This window comes from Branchiostoma lanceolatum, chromosome 4 (genome assembly GCF_035083965.1).
Source record: "Branchiostoma lanceolatum isolate klBraLanc5 chromosome 4, klBraLanc5.hap2, whole genome shotgun sequence".
Classification (NCBI taxonomy): domain Eukaryota; kingdom Metazoa; phylum Chordata; class Leptocardii; order Amphioxiformes; family Branchiostomatidae; genus Branchiostoma; species Branchiostoma lanceolatum.
The window spans coordinates 21,237,931-21,252,619 of NC_089725.1; the positions used below are offsets into that span (position 1 = coordinate 21,237,931).

General features: G+C 40.9%; 3 protein-coding genes across 4 annotated transcripts; 2 read left to right on the forward strand and 1 right to left on the reverse strand.

Annotated features, from left to right (window-relative positions):
• The first annotated feature begins 142 nt into the window (after positions 1–142).
• On the forward strand, positions 143–4,124 carry LOC136433296 (dynein axonemal assembly factor 10-like). Its single transcript, XM_066425351.1, has 8 exons — positions 143–470; positions 732–832; positions 1,047–1,177; positions 1,324–1,425; positions 1,564–1,679; positions 1,997–2,131; positions 2,527–2,624; positions 2,955–4,124. Exons 1-8 carry the CDS (start codon positions 294–296, stop codon positions 3,160–3,162), a joined length of 1,068 nt encoding a protein of 355 aa, XP_066281448.1. The 5' UTR covers positions 143–293; the 3' UTR covers positions 3,163–4,124.
• An 89-nt stretch (positions 4,125–4,213) lies between these two features.
• On the reverse strand, positions 4,214–8,545 carry LOC136433292 (fumarate hydratase, mitochondrial-like). Its single transcript, XM_066425340.1, has 9 exons — positions 8,389–8,545; positions 7,900–8,031; positions 7,199–7,309; positions 6,733–6,912; positions 6,453–6,608; positions 6,194–6,305; positions 5,865–5,945; positions 5,401–5,604; positions 4,214–4,883 (listed from the first exon to the last, which is right to left on the reverse strand). Exons 1-9 carry the CDS (start codon positions 8,521–8,523, stop codon positions 4,459–4,461), a joined length of 1,536 nt encoding a protein of 511 aa, XP_066281437.1. The 5' UTR covers positions 8,524–8,545; the 3' UTR covers positions 4,214–4,458.
• Positions 8,546–8,694: 149 nt separating this feature from the next.
• On the forward strand, positions 8,695–13,940 carry LOC136433294 (acyl-CoA:lysophosphatidylglycerol acyltransferase 1-like). Of its 2 annotated transcripts, none has more exons than XM_066425349.1 (7): positions 8,695–9,063; positions 9,836–10,092; positions 10,457–10,671; positions 11,003–11,139; positions 11,570–11,715; positions 11,908–12,025; positions 12,200–13,940. In XM_066425349.1, the coding sequence occupies exons 2-7, from the start codon at positions 9,837–9,839 to the stop codon at positions 12,468–12,470; spliced, it is 1,143 nt and encodes a 380-aa protein (XP_066281446.1). In that variant the 5' UTR covers positions 8,695–9,063; position 9,836; the 3' UTR covers positions 12,471–13,940. The 2 variants fall into 2 exon arrangements, with proteins under 2 accessions (XP_066281446.1, XP_066281445.1); XM_066425348.1 differs by having other exon boundaries at positions 8,702–9,067.
• The last annotated feature ends 749 nt before the right edge of the window (positions 13,941–14,689 follow it).

The window sequence follows — 14,689 nt, forward strand, 5'->3', positions numbered from 1 at the left end:
TATGGTAGAAAATGTTAATGCGACAAGTCATCTAAATGTCAAATCATAAGTTTAGCTATCTACGAGTCATTGCTATATATAACTGTTATGTTTTGAGCACTATAGGTGAGTAAATTACGCAGTGAATTCGTCTGTACCCTCTGAAAATGTAATCGTCCAAGTTACAAATGGCGGTTCACACGAACTAGAAGGTTCTTGTCTCAAAATTCTGTGCCAACCTCGACCCTCTGGCAGATACAGCAAACTCCTGTACATGGTATCAGTTTGAAAGTGGTGCACATAACCCGTAAAACATGGTAGATAAGCCACAGATCATTGCGCACGTGGAGAAGTCTCTAAACTTCACGTTGTTTGACTGCAAGTGGATTCCTTGTAGTGCTAAGTTCGTCGTGCTGGGCAACCATGCCCGAGGTACAGGTGCCCTGCAGATCTATGAGGTGTCCAAAGGAGAGGTCAAGCTGCTGAAAGAGGTATGGCAGTTAGTACATTTGTCTGTATGGTAATGAGAAGTCTGGAGGATCCGTAACAAGGGCCAGATAAAGCTGCTTATATTGCCATCTTTTGTTGGTTGCCATGGAAATGTAAATGTAATGCTAGAAGAGTTTGGTGTTAATCCTGGAAAGGCAATATGCTTTTCTATGGCTACCATACATTGTCATGTACATGTAGATATGCTATCTATGTAAGTCAACCTAATTTGTATATGCTTTCCCTCTTTCTGTATATTTTAGCGTGAAAAAACCAAAGCCTTTAAGTGTGGCACCTTTGGAGCAGCAAGCCTTCAGCAAAGGAACCTTGCAACTGGAGACTTCGATGGAAAACTGTCAGTTTGGTAAGTTAAGTGCATTTAATATTTTTGACGGTGCCTGAAAAGCTTTATTGATAAGCCATGAAGATAAAAAGTCTTTCAGATGTAACATGTTATATTTGAAAATTGTTTCGTACTAATCTTAAACTGATTTTTAATTGTTTAAAAACCATTTCAGTTATGGAAAATTGTATTAAACAGTATCTTTAAAGTCTACTGCATATCTCATACTTTTTAGGGACTTGGAAAATGTGGACACCCCAGTGTACCATGCTCCAGCCCACAAGGAGATCATCAACTGTATTGATGGAGTTGGAGGCCTTGGGATTGGGGAAGGAGCCCCTGAGATTGTCACTGGCAGCAGAGATGGTACATTCATCTATTAGTTCTATCAATGGTCATCTCATTCTTCACGAGTATTCTTGATATAAATAATGATTTTAGTTATTTGCTAGTGATGTACTGTACATAGGAATTTACTTTACTAGTATAAAGCAGAGACTTTATATTTGCAGGGAGTGTGAAGGTGTGGGACCCTCGACAGAAGGATCTACCTGTGGCAACAATGGAGCCCTCTGAGTCAGAGGCAAGAAGAGACTGCTGGACTGTAGCCTTTGGTGGGCCTTCTATTCTTTGTACAAATATATAGCCCATATGTGTATGTTTTGGTAATTTAAATATGCAAATATATGAATGCATGATGTTGTATTTAAAGTTGATCCACAGCAGTGAATTTGAAATTTTCCTGTTTTTAGGAAACGCATACTCCCCAACCGAGAGATGTGTGTGTGCTGGTTATGACAATGGAGACATTAAGTTGTTTGATCTGAGAAACATGGCCTTACGATGGGAGACAAACGTGAAGAATGGGGTAAGAGATAAGTGCACAGAGCTTTGTCAGTTTTGTGCAGGCTGCAGCGGGTGAAAAGTAGTTCACGAAAACATAGGCTGAAGACAAGGGTGTCTGTTCTGTGTAACGTTGTCTTTCATTTTGTCATTGAAATAATCAACAAGCGATGTTAAGTGTCAGCAGCATTTGATTTGATTCATGAACAGTCTTCCACTGGTTTGTCACTGTTGCTCTCAAGGTTCACACTTACAAAGAAGCAAAACCTATAAGCATGTGTGATACACCAGATTATTAAAGCATTTGGAGTTTTCCACTGATATGTCATTGTTGCATTCTAGGTGTGTAGTGTGGAGTTTGACAGGAAGGACATTGACATGAACAAGATGGTGGCAACCACTTTGGAATCCAAATTCCATGTATTTGACATGCGAACTCAGCACCCAACAAAGGGATTCGCCTCTCTCTCAGAAAAGGTAGCTCTGTCATTAATCACTAGGGGAGAATGATGTTTTGCAGGCATGTAGTATTCAAGTGATTATATTGTGGGTTGGGGAGACCTACATGTACATTACTAATACAGTACTAGGAAAAGCATCTCACGAAGAGGCACACCTTGAAAGGTGTTCAGCTCATTCAGCATGGCTGATGTAAATGGGTATCTGAAAAAAATGTGCAGAAAAAAAACATTTTGTGCACATTGTTTGAATAAGTCAGCACATTACTCAAAATCAAATACAGTGAGAATTTCATTTTCACAGCATGGCCATGGCTTTTTGTATGAAACTTGTTGCAATAATCTCAGTGTCTGAAGAACATTACACCTTGACTGTGATGCTTATACCGTTTTGTTTCACTATCTATTCCACAGGCTCACAAGTCTACTGTCTGGTTAGCCAGGCATCTTCCCCAGAACAGAGATGTGTTCATGACTTGTGGAGGGAGTGGTACTCTTAACCTGTGGCAGTAGTAAGTTTTGTTTTTCATCAAAATGTACTTTTTTAACTGTAATTCATCTTACCTTTGTTTGAGCTATTGTTTGTTTGTCTAACAGAAGTAGTACTAAAAGGCTGCATCAGATGTTAGATAATTATGTCCAAGGTTGATCCAAGCTGCTAGTATTGATACCAGGGGAAGTAGCTGGTAACTGAACAGTAACTTATGTAATGTTATGCTTGGAACCTGCATTGTTCACTTGAAATTTGGTCGACTTTGATTGTCTGTGTTTTGATTGATTATGATAGAATGTGATAGAAAAATAATGAGATGAATTTTCACAATTCTACTTGCTTCCAACAGTTCATACCCAGACAAGAGGGTGCAGGCAGATGACAAGGGCGTGGACATGGGTGTGGCAGGGACTGTGTCACTTCTGCAGAATGTCACGTTATCCACACAACCAATAGCAGGGTTTGACTGGAGCCCTGACAAAGTTGGTCTGTGTGTGTGTACTGCATTTGACCAGTGTTTGAGGGTGCTTATTGTCACAAAACTCAACAGACTGTAAATTGTTTGTTCATATGATGGTTTGGCAAACTGCTGCTACTTCAGCAGTATATTTGAGTTGTCACTTATGGAAAATATCTAATTTTTTTATAGTTTGAAGTAGCTGGCAATTTTGCTTGATGAGGACTTTAATGAGTGATCTTTATTAGCATGTTCTTGCCCACATGGGCTAATGTTATACTATTACAACAAAGACTAAAGGTAATCAGCTATTATAGTTTTTGTTAGATGCAATGTTTGTACTACACACAGACTGTAGGCATCTTTTCAGATGCCACAGACAACAGATGCCATTTTAAAGGAGTCCTAAAGTCCAGAGGGGGAGTTATTTTCCAATAGATGCTAATTTTAGAAAGTAAAAATGAATACTTTTTACCGTATACGATATTAAAGTACCCACTAGTCCAATGTGCATCAAAAAGCATTCAGTATTCTACCGAATTCCCCGGATGACCCTCTATTTTCTGATTAATTAAATTAAACAACCTAATTCATTGATACATAATCTAGTGGAAAATAACACCGCCTTCTGGAGTTTAGGACTCCTTTAAGAGAGTTGTGCAACAACCTCAGCTAGGTTGATCATCTATCATGGTGGAGAGAACTTATGTGCCTGGTTCTGTGAAATGTATGTGACACCTGCACAAAGAACACTGAATCTGAAGAAGCAACAACATGGTGCCATAGCGCAAGGGGCATCACATCTCCCAAAATCCAGTGGGATCCAAGAAAAGATTTGTAAGACCATTATATAGTAAAGAACAACAACTGCTCAACACATTGTACAGTACTCTAGACTTCATTTAATATGTAGCATTTGTGATTGGGTGAAGAGAATTTATTGTCTCATGAAGTAGAGAATGAAATATCATACGTCAACAAAAATGTGATATTTTGTTGGCAGAATATTGAAACATGTGAATCAAAATCTTCTTCATATAAAACCAACCCTTAGTTCATGAACATACTACAAAAATCCTCCTGGTCCAGTGATATATTTCAAAATAGCTAATATGCAGAGTCTGTTCTAAATGTTTGTACAAATGTAACAAGGTAATTTGGTGATTTAGTCTTTCTATACAAACAGTCTACAGCATCAGTGGCAATGACAGTAAATACATTTTTATCAATAGCAGATAATTTTTGATCAAGACAATCTTCAATGAAACGATAACACTACAAGTGTGAGATAACTTGTATTGTAGCCAGTCTGATCCAACGTTTATGGTACTTCAAGAGCAGAATACAGAGACATTCAAACTTTTGGATACTTAAAGTGGGTGTAGGATCTGCAACATCACTTTGGTCCTAGCATGTCCTGTGGTTTGACCCACTCATCAAACTGCTGACTGGTTAGATATTCGAGCTTGAGGGCAGCCTCCTTCAGTGTGGTTCCCTCCTTGTGCGCTAGCTTAGCAATCTTAGCTGCCTTGTCATATCCTATATGTGGATTTAGGGCTGTAACCAGCATGAGTGACTCATTCAGGAGCTTGGAGATGCGATCCTGGTCGGGCTGGATGCCTACCACACAGTTGTTGGTGAAGGACACACAGGCATCTCCCAGAAGGCGGGCAGACTGCAGCACATTCTTTACAATGAGGGGTTTAAAGCAGTTGAGTTCGAAGTGCCCGTTGCTGCCCCCAACAGTGACGGCTACATGGTTCCCCATGACCTGAGCTGCAACCATAGTGATGGCTTCACACTGGGTGGGATTTATTTTTCCTGTAACAACAATTCATACACGAGTTGAGTACCGGTAAGACAGGATCCTGAATGGACCCACATTCACTAGTCTGACCCTGAGGATTCTAACATGAAAACATGAACTGGCATTTAAAAAGTAATTCTTCTTTCTACAAATTCTACTTTTTTTCATCCTTTTGCTGATTACATAGTTTTCAGATAACTGTTGGGATCTGAAGGCTGCTGTTTACTACGAATGCAGAGGAAACAGAAGCCATCAACATGGCAGCAGACAAAATAGTACCAGTTTATCAGTGGAGCCTTCAGTGAAGGTTAGGCAACATCCTCATACTCTAGTAAGTTTTACTCCCATAATGATGATGACGGCTCATTCCCTGTTGTCTAGGATTAGTGGGAAGGGGTTAAACAGGCCTTTTGGTGACAGTTCTATCCTAGAGTGGCATGCTTGCCTGCATCTCTCGCAGATGAACTGGGCATGGGTTGGTGGATATATAAATCGTGTTATTGATGACCACAAACACAAGTTCAGACTGACCTGGCATGATGCTGCTGCCTGGTTCATTTTCTGGGAGCTGCAGCTCGCCCAGTCCACAGCGTGGCCCTGACCCCAGGAACCTGATGTCATTGGCTATCTTCATCACGCTGCAGGCCACCACGTTCATGGCACCGGACAACGCCACTAGCGCGTCATGGGCCGCCAGAGCCTCAAACTTGTTTGGGGCAGTGGTAAATGGAAGATCTTTTGGGAAGAATAAGGCAAATCAGGAAAATAGTTATTCATTTCTAATACAACACGTGTCCAGATGAAATGTTGAAATTGACACTACCCGGGACAAGCAAAGATTGACAATATGACAGTGATGCACTAGAAATTCTATTTTCCAATTACATGTAGTATGATCAGTGAATTTCATTCAGTAACCTGCAGCAGCATTGTGAAACAGGAAGATTACAGGTGAAATCCCAGACAAAGATTTTTTTTCTACTGAGAAATCCCACCTGTCAACTCTGCAATTTTGGAGGCAATCTTCTCTGCAAACCCTACCCTGGTGTTGAGACCTGTGCCAACAGCTGTACCTCCTGTGGGAGTGAAGGTAATCAAAGTGCTATCATTGCATCTTCTAACCAAGTAACTTTGTGGGTAATCTAAAACCAACATTGCTTGTCTCCTAACATTAAATATCTACAATCAACACAGAGTTTGCTCATGGGTACAAAGCACTCTTCACACATGTGAAATACCAGTTACAATTGTATACTAGTTTGGACCAGAGCAGCAAAACACATCCATGAACTCATGGTGTTGCCTGAAGAGTAAGGACCTGTACCTGCTGCTAACTGGTACACCTTGGGCAGGGCAGCTGTGATTCTCTCTATGCTGTACTCCAGCTGAGTGGTGTAGCCACTGAACTCCTGGCCAAGGGTCAGGGGTGTTGCATCCTGAGAAAACATAAAATCAAATGACTCGTCTTTCAGGATTAAATCAGCCAGGGTAAGGGATATAAAATTACTCACCGATATTCATTGTCTAGAAATAAGAATGCCTGCCAAAAGACATGTACTTCTATTTGATGAGATTTCAGGTACCTGTGTATGTGTGCGTCCTATCTTTACAATATCCTTGAACTCTTCAGCCTTGGCCTTCATGGCAGTGTGCAGGGTCCTGAGACCAGGCAGCAGATACTGGTGCACCTCCTGGGCCACAGCAACGTGCATGGCTGTTGGGAACGTGTCATTGGAGCTCTGAAGTAGACAAGACAAATATTGATAGACTCTACCTCCTTGATTCAGTAAGGTCCACCCACATCAATACACCTCATTCAATACTTCCATCAGGACAAAAGTGAATGTTTTGGTTCCCACCTACCTGACTCTTGTTGACATGGTCATTGGGGTGGACAGGAGTCTTACTCCCCATTTGTCCACCAAGGATCTGGATGGCCCTGTTACTGATCACCTCATTAACATTCATGTTAGTCTGGGTACCAGAGCCCGTTTGCCAAACCACCAGTGGGAAGTTATGTTTGTCCAGCTTCTCTTCAATAACCTGGTAGGATAGAAAGCACAAACACATTATGTACCTATTGGTTTGGCTGTGAAAGGTTATACATCTATGACCAACTGACAATTACACTTTACGTCTAGTCCACACTTTCTACCTTTTCCTAGTCTTGATGGCATGTATGTGCCAGTCACAAGCAAAGCATAAGTGATGCACTTATCAGCCTTAAAGTAATTGTACACAATACATTTTGGGTGCATATGGCATTGGTAACATATGAACCTCAAATTTTGTTCACCAATACTGGCAATAGTCCATTTATGCTGCTTACCTCATCTGCAGCCTTCATGATGGCTGTTGCCAGGTCTGGGTCCAGACCATACTCCTGGTTGACTGCTGCTGCTGCCTTCTTAAGGACACTCATTGCTTTGATTATTTGGAACTGAAGGGGAAGAAAATTATTTTTTCATCAGCACACTGTCACTGTCAGAAATAAAGGGACAGCTCTTTTTGTTTGGGACAAAGAGCGCATATAGAAATTCTAAGAACAAGATTACAAATAACCTTAATGAATTCCTCAGCAGATACATTGTAGGCTTCTATTACCTTTCTCTCCATAATCTTAAATAAAATCTTAATCTGATACAATACTTGAACATGCTGACACCTAAATTTGTGAGCCACTTTATTAGCCATTTTCAGTTGTACAGCTACTAGTTGCAGATTACTGTTAGGATGGTTTAGGTGCGATTCCTTGTGACTGTGAGGATTAAGGTTGGTGGATGGGAATTCATGGGTCATCGGAATCCACCGCTGTCACCATTCCAGTTAACAATAAAGAAGCACTGAAGGAGCGACTCAGAGGCACAGTAGTGGGTAATTCCAACACTTTAATCGACATGGTGTACTCAGTGAGTCATGATCTTATCGACTGAGGAGGGGAGGCAAGTGACCCCTAAATTACTATGATGTCATCGCACGAAGTTAATATAACTCAAGTGGCAGAGAGACATATGCTTTAAGAATACTTACAGGCATCCTCTCCATCTCATCTCCTATCTTGAAGTTTAGCCGTGACCTTTCTGTCATGGCACCATAGTACTTGTCTGCAGGGACCTTCAACTCTCCGAAGCTGTCACTTTCAATGCGGTAGGCTGTGCTGGCCTGATGGACAACAAGTTATGATTTCTGGATCGGGCTTTATGGCCTAAGAATAATCTCTATTTGTGATACTGGTGCAGCTAAATATCATGTATGAAACATTAATAATTTTGCTAATTTCATAAAAGAACAACAGTGTAAGCAAGGAGTGTAAGTACATTATATACTCATTATATAATGTCTTTTCAAGGACCCTATATGATGTTCTTGGTCTTTGCGATCACTCAAATAATTTTGATATCATAATTTTGAACTGTGGTAACGCGTTATATTGTAAGGGATCAAAACTGGATGACCTCAACTTCGTCTACAGCTTCATGCCAAGATCCACTGTGCACTGCTGTCTATTTAAGTTCCTACCATGGTTCTATGTGATCTAGGGAGACTGAAAGGCCGAAAATTCCCACGGACACAGCTCCACGAGTTCCACCACACCACAGGGACTGCTTGCCGACAGACCGATCGCGAGAGGGCGGGGGCAGTGCGCAGCAACATGTTCACCTTTAACCCCTGACCTTTTTGGGCAGGTGGTTTACTGCATCCAAACGCACCACTAATTATCACTGCGGACTTTATCCACATCATACCTGCCTACATTTGTCTTTATCTGATTGAAATATATCCTTCATATTTTTAATTATATGTTGTATTGTTACATATACCGTCATTCATTTATTTGAATGATGATTTCGTCAAGCCGTTTTGGGGCGATGTAATGTTACCCCAGGTTTCCAGGTGAAAGTGGCGGATGGAAAATAAAAACCTGAGTAGCACGCAGATACAGATGTATCCATTTATCTCTAAATAGTCGTTAACCTGCACCAGATTGTGATTCGGCTCACGCCAACGCATTTCTTCATCTGCAACATAACATCGACGAAGTGTTTGGACGGGGGTTTAGCGAGGAAGGTGTCGTGTCGATGCTGGTATGTGGGCGGGTCATCCGGTCATGAGCGGGAACAAGCCATGATGGGGACACGAGTCGACAATGTTTGGTTGACATAACGGACCGTACAGATCGGTGCAGACACACAGGCAGGTACGTATTGTTCTAAATGGCGTATCGAGGGATATAGTTCTTACAACATAACTGAGCTGCGTTATACCTGTGTATGAAACCAAGGATGTTCTTTTCAAATTGAACCTCTTTGATGAAATAACAAACAATTACAGTATTTGGATAGGCTATGGTGATAACATAGGGTCAGCTCGAACCATGGCGCTGTTGTGACAATATCACGCTGGAAGAAGTCACTCACCCGGCGCCCTGACGCTCGGACCACCAAAATAATAGGGGCTGACAGACTACAAATAGTTATCAGCCTTAATGTTATTCCACAATCACGGTCTAGACATGGATTTCTGTTGTACATCTGAAATGTGCATATCAGTGTTGATTTCACCACAGAAGACAATTTCAGAGAAGCCCTACGTGTCCTTTTTATCTACCATTATCTAATGATTTACCATCATTTACAAATTACAATCATTCAACACCCTGTGACTGTGAGTAATGGCAAACAATACCCCCTGCAGGCAACATCACCCTTAGCTCAGATGTCAATTTTCTTTGATGTATGTGTTGACAGTGTCATGGTTCTTGTATGCTTTCTACACATATGCATAGCCAAGCAATACCTATGAACGAGTAGGATTTAGCCCAATGTTAGTGAAGGCCCCACCCAGGTTAATCATTGATACAAACATTCAGAATTGAAGGAATCCAGGCCCTTGCTGACTCAGTGCTTCAGATTGAATGTATTGTATGATGCTTGTTGTAATGTAGCTGTGTTGTTGTACTCTGCAGAATGGCACTTGTTGATCGAGTGTCTCAGCTGCTGTTGTGGCTTCTGCCATGGACCTGGTACCTGCTGAGGATCGCTCTGCGACTAGCGTTCATCACCGTCAACAACCTGTACGTGATCCCTGCCCATTTTGTGTGGATGCTGTGTCTGCAGCCTGTGCGTATACTCAGACCTGAACTATTCTGGAGACTGGAGGGCATCATGTTCAAGTGGCTTTTGGCACAGGTTGGCTGGTGGGGGTACAGTGCTGGCTACAAGAGTAAGTAGAACGGGAGTAGAAGTTATTCCATACTCAGGCTACCGAAGAACAGTGGTCAGATTTGATAAACCTCAAAAGTGTATTTACTGATTGAATATAGTAAACTAAACTAAAAAGCAGCCCAGACTGGAACTCAAGTTCCTACCTGGCTGAAGCAACTCTACTATACTCTTAAGGGCGAGTGTTCCTGGACTGGAGAGGAAGGAATCTACTTTTAACATTCATGTACATTTGTACGAATTATATGTTTTTAATAGAAAATGTTTTGAATATGTTCTGCACAAAAACTTTGTACTATTGATGAATTACATTTTTAAACAATATGATTACATTTTCTTGTGTCATGTCTGTCTTCTGTCCCCAGTGTACGAGTGTGGAGAAGACATCTCTCACACCTATAGTGACGAGGCTATAGTGATAGTGAATCACCAGTCCACAGCTGATGTGGCCACCCTTATGGCTGCCCTTCAGCACAAGGGACCAGTGGTGAGGCGTATGATGTGGATCATGGACTACGTCTTCCTGTACTCCAACTTTGGTTGGTGTGCCTGGACTCACGGCGACTTTTTTCTGCAGCAGGTTGTGTATTAAAGTCCCAATAATGTCTTAGGGATTATAGTAAATTTTCCGTTGGTCCAGAAGCTCAAAATGCCTGAAACATATTAAAATGTAAAAATGCAATTTGTCGAATGCTGAAAGTCAGAGAATGTGCATAGCCTAACCATGTAAGGCTTCCAGTTACTCCAGATATCATGTGTGATTTTGTTGCACCCTATCTTATGGTTATAGCATCAAGCTGCCATTACATGTACTCTGTTAAAGAGCACTGGATAACTTGGATATTTTCTGACAATGGGGATTTTCCCAGTGGGTACTAATACACCATGTTCTAACTTCTATCTTGATCCAGGGGCAGCAGTACCGTGACGTCATGCTAAAGCTGCTGAAGGATCACCTTAAGACCAGGTATTTGAATAGGAATCACCAGTGGATCATTCTATTCCCAGAGGGTGGTTTTCTCAGGAAGAGACGAGAAAGGAGCCAGAAGTGAGTAAAACTTATCTGCAGATGTATCATTATTCACACATCATAGTTATGACACAAGCTATTTGCAGAATTAACTTTCCATTTGAAGAAGGAATCAGTGAATGCTACACTTAACAGTTTTTTAAACAATGATTTACAAGCATACTTCCAATCTGTGTGTAGCCTGTGCTTACAGATGTTATCAGATTGCCCAATACCGGTACCTAAGCTTGTACAGCTTTTGTCTGCTTCCCAATGGTTGCTACCTGCCTTGGAATGTTTGTTTGACCAAAGCTAAGCATGACTGAATACCAGGGAAATTTTAGCAAGATGGAACAGTAAGAAAGAGATGCTATGATGTCACTTACAAGAAAATGTAGGACAGCCCCCCTCAAGATCAAAACCCTTGCTTGACCCTATGAAACATCACCCTCTATTCCTTGTGTTTCAGGTACGCAAGAAAGCACAACCTGCCTGTCCTACAGCACGTGGTGCTTCCTCGAGTTGGAGCCATGAAAACCATCCTGGACACTGTTGGCCCACCACTGGCCCACAGGAATGGGCCACTACAGGAAAATGGTGCAGTGCACTCAGAAGGCAAGTTACTGTTTGAAGAATTATGATTCATGTATTTTGAAAAGCAGATTTCTGCAAAGAGTTTTGCAAGACAAATACATGTACTCTAATTCTTGACAGGCTTTCTTCCAGTTTGCTGTTTTTTTAGTATATATAGTACTTGTACTATCTGCCAGCTTTTAACACTCTTTTTAATGTCTTTCTCCATTACAGGCCAGCACATTAAGTGGATTGTCGACATCACCATTGCATATCAGAATGGCAGACCGCTGGACATACAGACCCTTGTGTCAGCATGGAGACCACCATATCCCACCACACTGCACTACAGGTACAGGACACATACGTAATATAAGTCAATTCAAGTGACCAATATGAGTAAGGTAGATAGGGAAAGATAGTACTACTAGTAGGTGTATTTCGACTAATGTGTAAATTTTGAAATGCTGGAAATTTGCATAGTTTCTTACATGAAATGAATGCATTATCTACCTGTCTGTTGCAGATGTTTCCCTATTTCTGAGGTCCCACAGGATGAGGAAGGGCTAACAAAGTGGCTGTACCAGCGGTTTGAAGAGAAGGAACAGCTCATGTCCCACTTCTACTCCACAGGCCAGTTTCCCCCTGGCTCTAAGCGACCAGGTACAAAAACAACAGATAAAGCTGTGGAGATAACATTTAGCCCGTGGTGGATGTTGTCTATTCACCTTTTCTACTTGTGCTCCACTGCTCTGCATTGGCACACTTTCAGTACAATGTTACAGTGGATCTCATAATTGGAAGATGACTTTGGTAGTTTAACCACTGAGAGTCTTTTTAGAGCTAGTAATGAGCATGATTGAGCCTGGAGGCCCAAATTGTATTAAGATGCAGTCAAAGCCACATATTTCTGTAAAGTATACCACAAACCAATGTTGTAAGGGTTCCATATAGCAGGGAGCACCTGGTCAGGAGAGAAAAATTCCACATTTTTTTTGCAAACCACAAATTACTCATTATCTGTTACTTGCTGAGAGCTATCTAGATACTGGTATGCATTAGCACAAATCAGGGTAGAGTCCCTGCCCTTCAGTTTTGTCACCTTTTTTTTACAGCCTATGTGCCTTTTGCAGACATTGTTGAATCTGACTCAGTAATGTGGAAATTGCTGTTTTACATCCTTAGTGTTTGCTGTGGGGAATAGAATGTCTTTCCCAGTTTTAAATATTTGCCACGTAAATGGATGACTTGGTTGTTTGGATTTTCTTTTTCATACAGTAATACATGGGCAGAAATTACATTGTAGTAAACCTTTGACTTCAGGTCCAAGTCTTTAATCATGAGTGGGCACTGCAAGCTGAGCTGGCAGCCATTCATGACATTCTTGTTACAGAAAATCAAATAGCAAAACTGTGACCCACTAGCACTGACAGAACAAAGTGATGAAATAGGGGAGGAACAACAAAGATGTTACTGGATGGGTGAAAAGCTTGGTGCAAATTTTAAGATTTGCAGCCGTAGCAACTGTAAAATAAATTCTATTTCAGTCCCCATCATCCATCCTGGTCCTCTCCTCCAGTGCCAACTTTGACATGTGACAGGTAATTGTAGCAGGATGGTTGACGTGAAACTCAATGGTCCCTTGCCACGTGTATATTTCTATCAGTACAGCAACCAGTCAATGTGTAAAGTGATGCCACACGTTTTGTACTTATCTTGAAGATTGTCTGTCAGGGTTTACCATGTACTGCTTTGCCTCATAACAGATATTTTACAGGGTATATAAAAAAAGGCTAATTTAATTTTATGGCAGAAAGTTTTTTAATGATGACTGTGACTCCCATGATTGCTTTCTGCCAAATTAGCATGATGGAGTTAACACAATATCTATGTATATATATATAGAGAGCGATACTAAGATGTGGTAGTTTTGTTGTATCTGCTGATTGTCCAACAGCCAGTGAAGCTGATAATCTGTTTCAAATTTTGCAGTAGACTCCTATGATTGCTTCCTTCTATGTTAGTATGATGGAGTTATACTGGCACATATATCATGTATAAGTGGAGTTGCACCTTTTCTTTCTGAGCAGTGATAAAGATTATGGTATGATTTGGTCATGTTGTAAGGGAAATCGTGTAAAGTAAATTGTAGCTAACGTGTGTGGATGAAAATTGGATACTTTGTAACACTGAATGGTAAAATATTAAATGACTATTGGTCTTTGCTAGAACAAAATTATGTCCAATAAAAAGAAAACATTAATTCATATGCATTGATATGAATATGAGAGCTTTACATAGTACAATGTATGTGTTGTGTCAAGGTTGATCTTATCTCAATGTACAAGTTCTCTTGATAAGGGTGTGATCATGCTTTCTTGTGGGAAATCTTGTAGTCGTGAGCTTCCATCTTTCTAACAAGGATTTCTGTTTGTTACATGTTGAATATTGGAAGATTGTTCTACTTTCATTACCTGGTAAGACTACCAGTCTTGACCACGATACGTTGCATATGGCAACAGTTGACAGTAATATGCGGCCAAATAAGCAGGTTGGCTCAATGCAGGAAAGTTTATACAGCTTGGGAAAATGTCCCTTTTTTCTCACATAGCTGTTGGTGTGATTTATAGAAAGAAGTACAAAAGCCACTTAGTAACTGAAGGGGAGTGGTGCGTCCTAAGTCTAACACAAATTACTACATGTACTCCTTAAAACTACATTGATCTACTGTCACAGTGGTGGGTTTGCAGTGAACGGCTTAGTTTTCAAAAACAATCTTTTTTAATCACCATTTTAATGTTTGGTTGTAATTATCTAGGATCAACAGATTAGTTTTAATGAGTTTTCTGGGGTTTTTTCCATTGCAAACATCATCCTCTGGGGTTCTCAACACCTCACCACATCATAACTTCCACTACCATCAGGTCCATGAATTAACTCCACAGCCTGGAACTGGCCATGTTTTGATGCAATAACCAATGATCCCCATTTGGGAAAACTCATTTTATCACGACAT

Coding starts and splice junctions, on each gene's coding strand:
- LOC136433296 (XM_066425351.1), top strand. CDS start 294: ATGGTAGATAAGCCACAGATCATTGCGCACGTGGAGAAGTCTCTAAAC. Junction 1,680..1,996: donor AGACAAACGTGAAGAATGGG/GTAAGAGATAAG, acceptor GTTGCATTCTAG/GTGTGTAGTGTGGAGTTTGA. Junction 2,132..2,526: donor TCGCCTCTCTCTCAGAAAAG/GTAGCTCTGTCA, acceptor TCTATTCCACAG/GCTCACAAGTCTACTGTCTG.
- LOC136433292 (XM_066425340.1), bottom strand. CDS start 8,523: ATGTTGCTGCGCACTGCCCCCGCCCTCTCGCGATCGGTCTGTCGGCAA. Junction 8,032..8,388: donor CTAGATCACATAGAACCATG/GTAGGAACTTAA, acceptor GTTGTCCATCAG/GCCAGCACAGCCTACCGCAT. Junction 6,306..6,452: donor TAGGACGCACACATACACAG/GTACCTGAAATC, acceptor ATGTTTTCTCAG/GATGCAACACCCCTGACCCT.
- LOC136433294 (XM_066425349.1), top strand. CDS start 9,837: ATGGCACTTGTTGATCGAGTGTCTCAGCTGCTGTTGTGGCTTCTGCCA. Junction 11,716..11,907: donor TGGTGCAGTGCACTCAGAAG/GCAAGTTACTGT, acceptor TCTCCATTACAG/GCCAGCACATTAAGTGGATT. Junction 12,026..12,199: donor CCCACCACACTGCACTACAG/GTACAGGACACA, acceptor TGTCTGTTGCAG/ATGTTTCCCTATTTCTGAGG.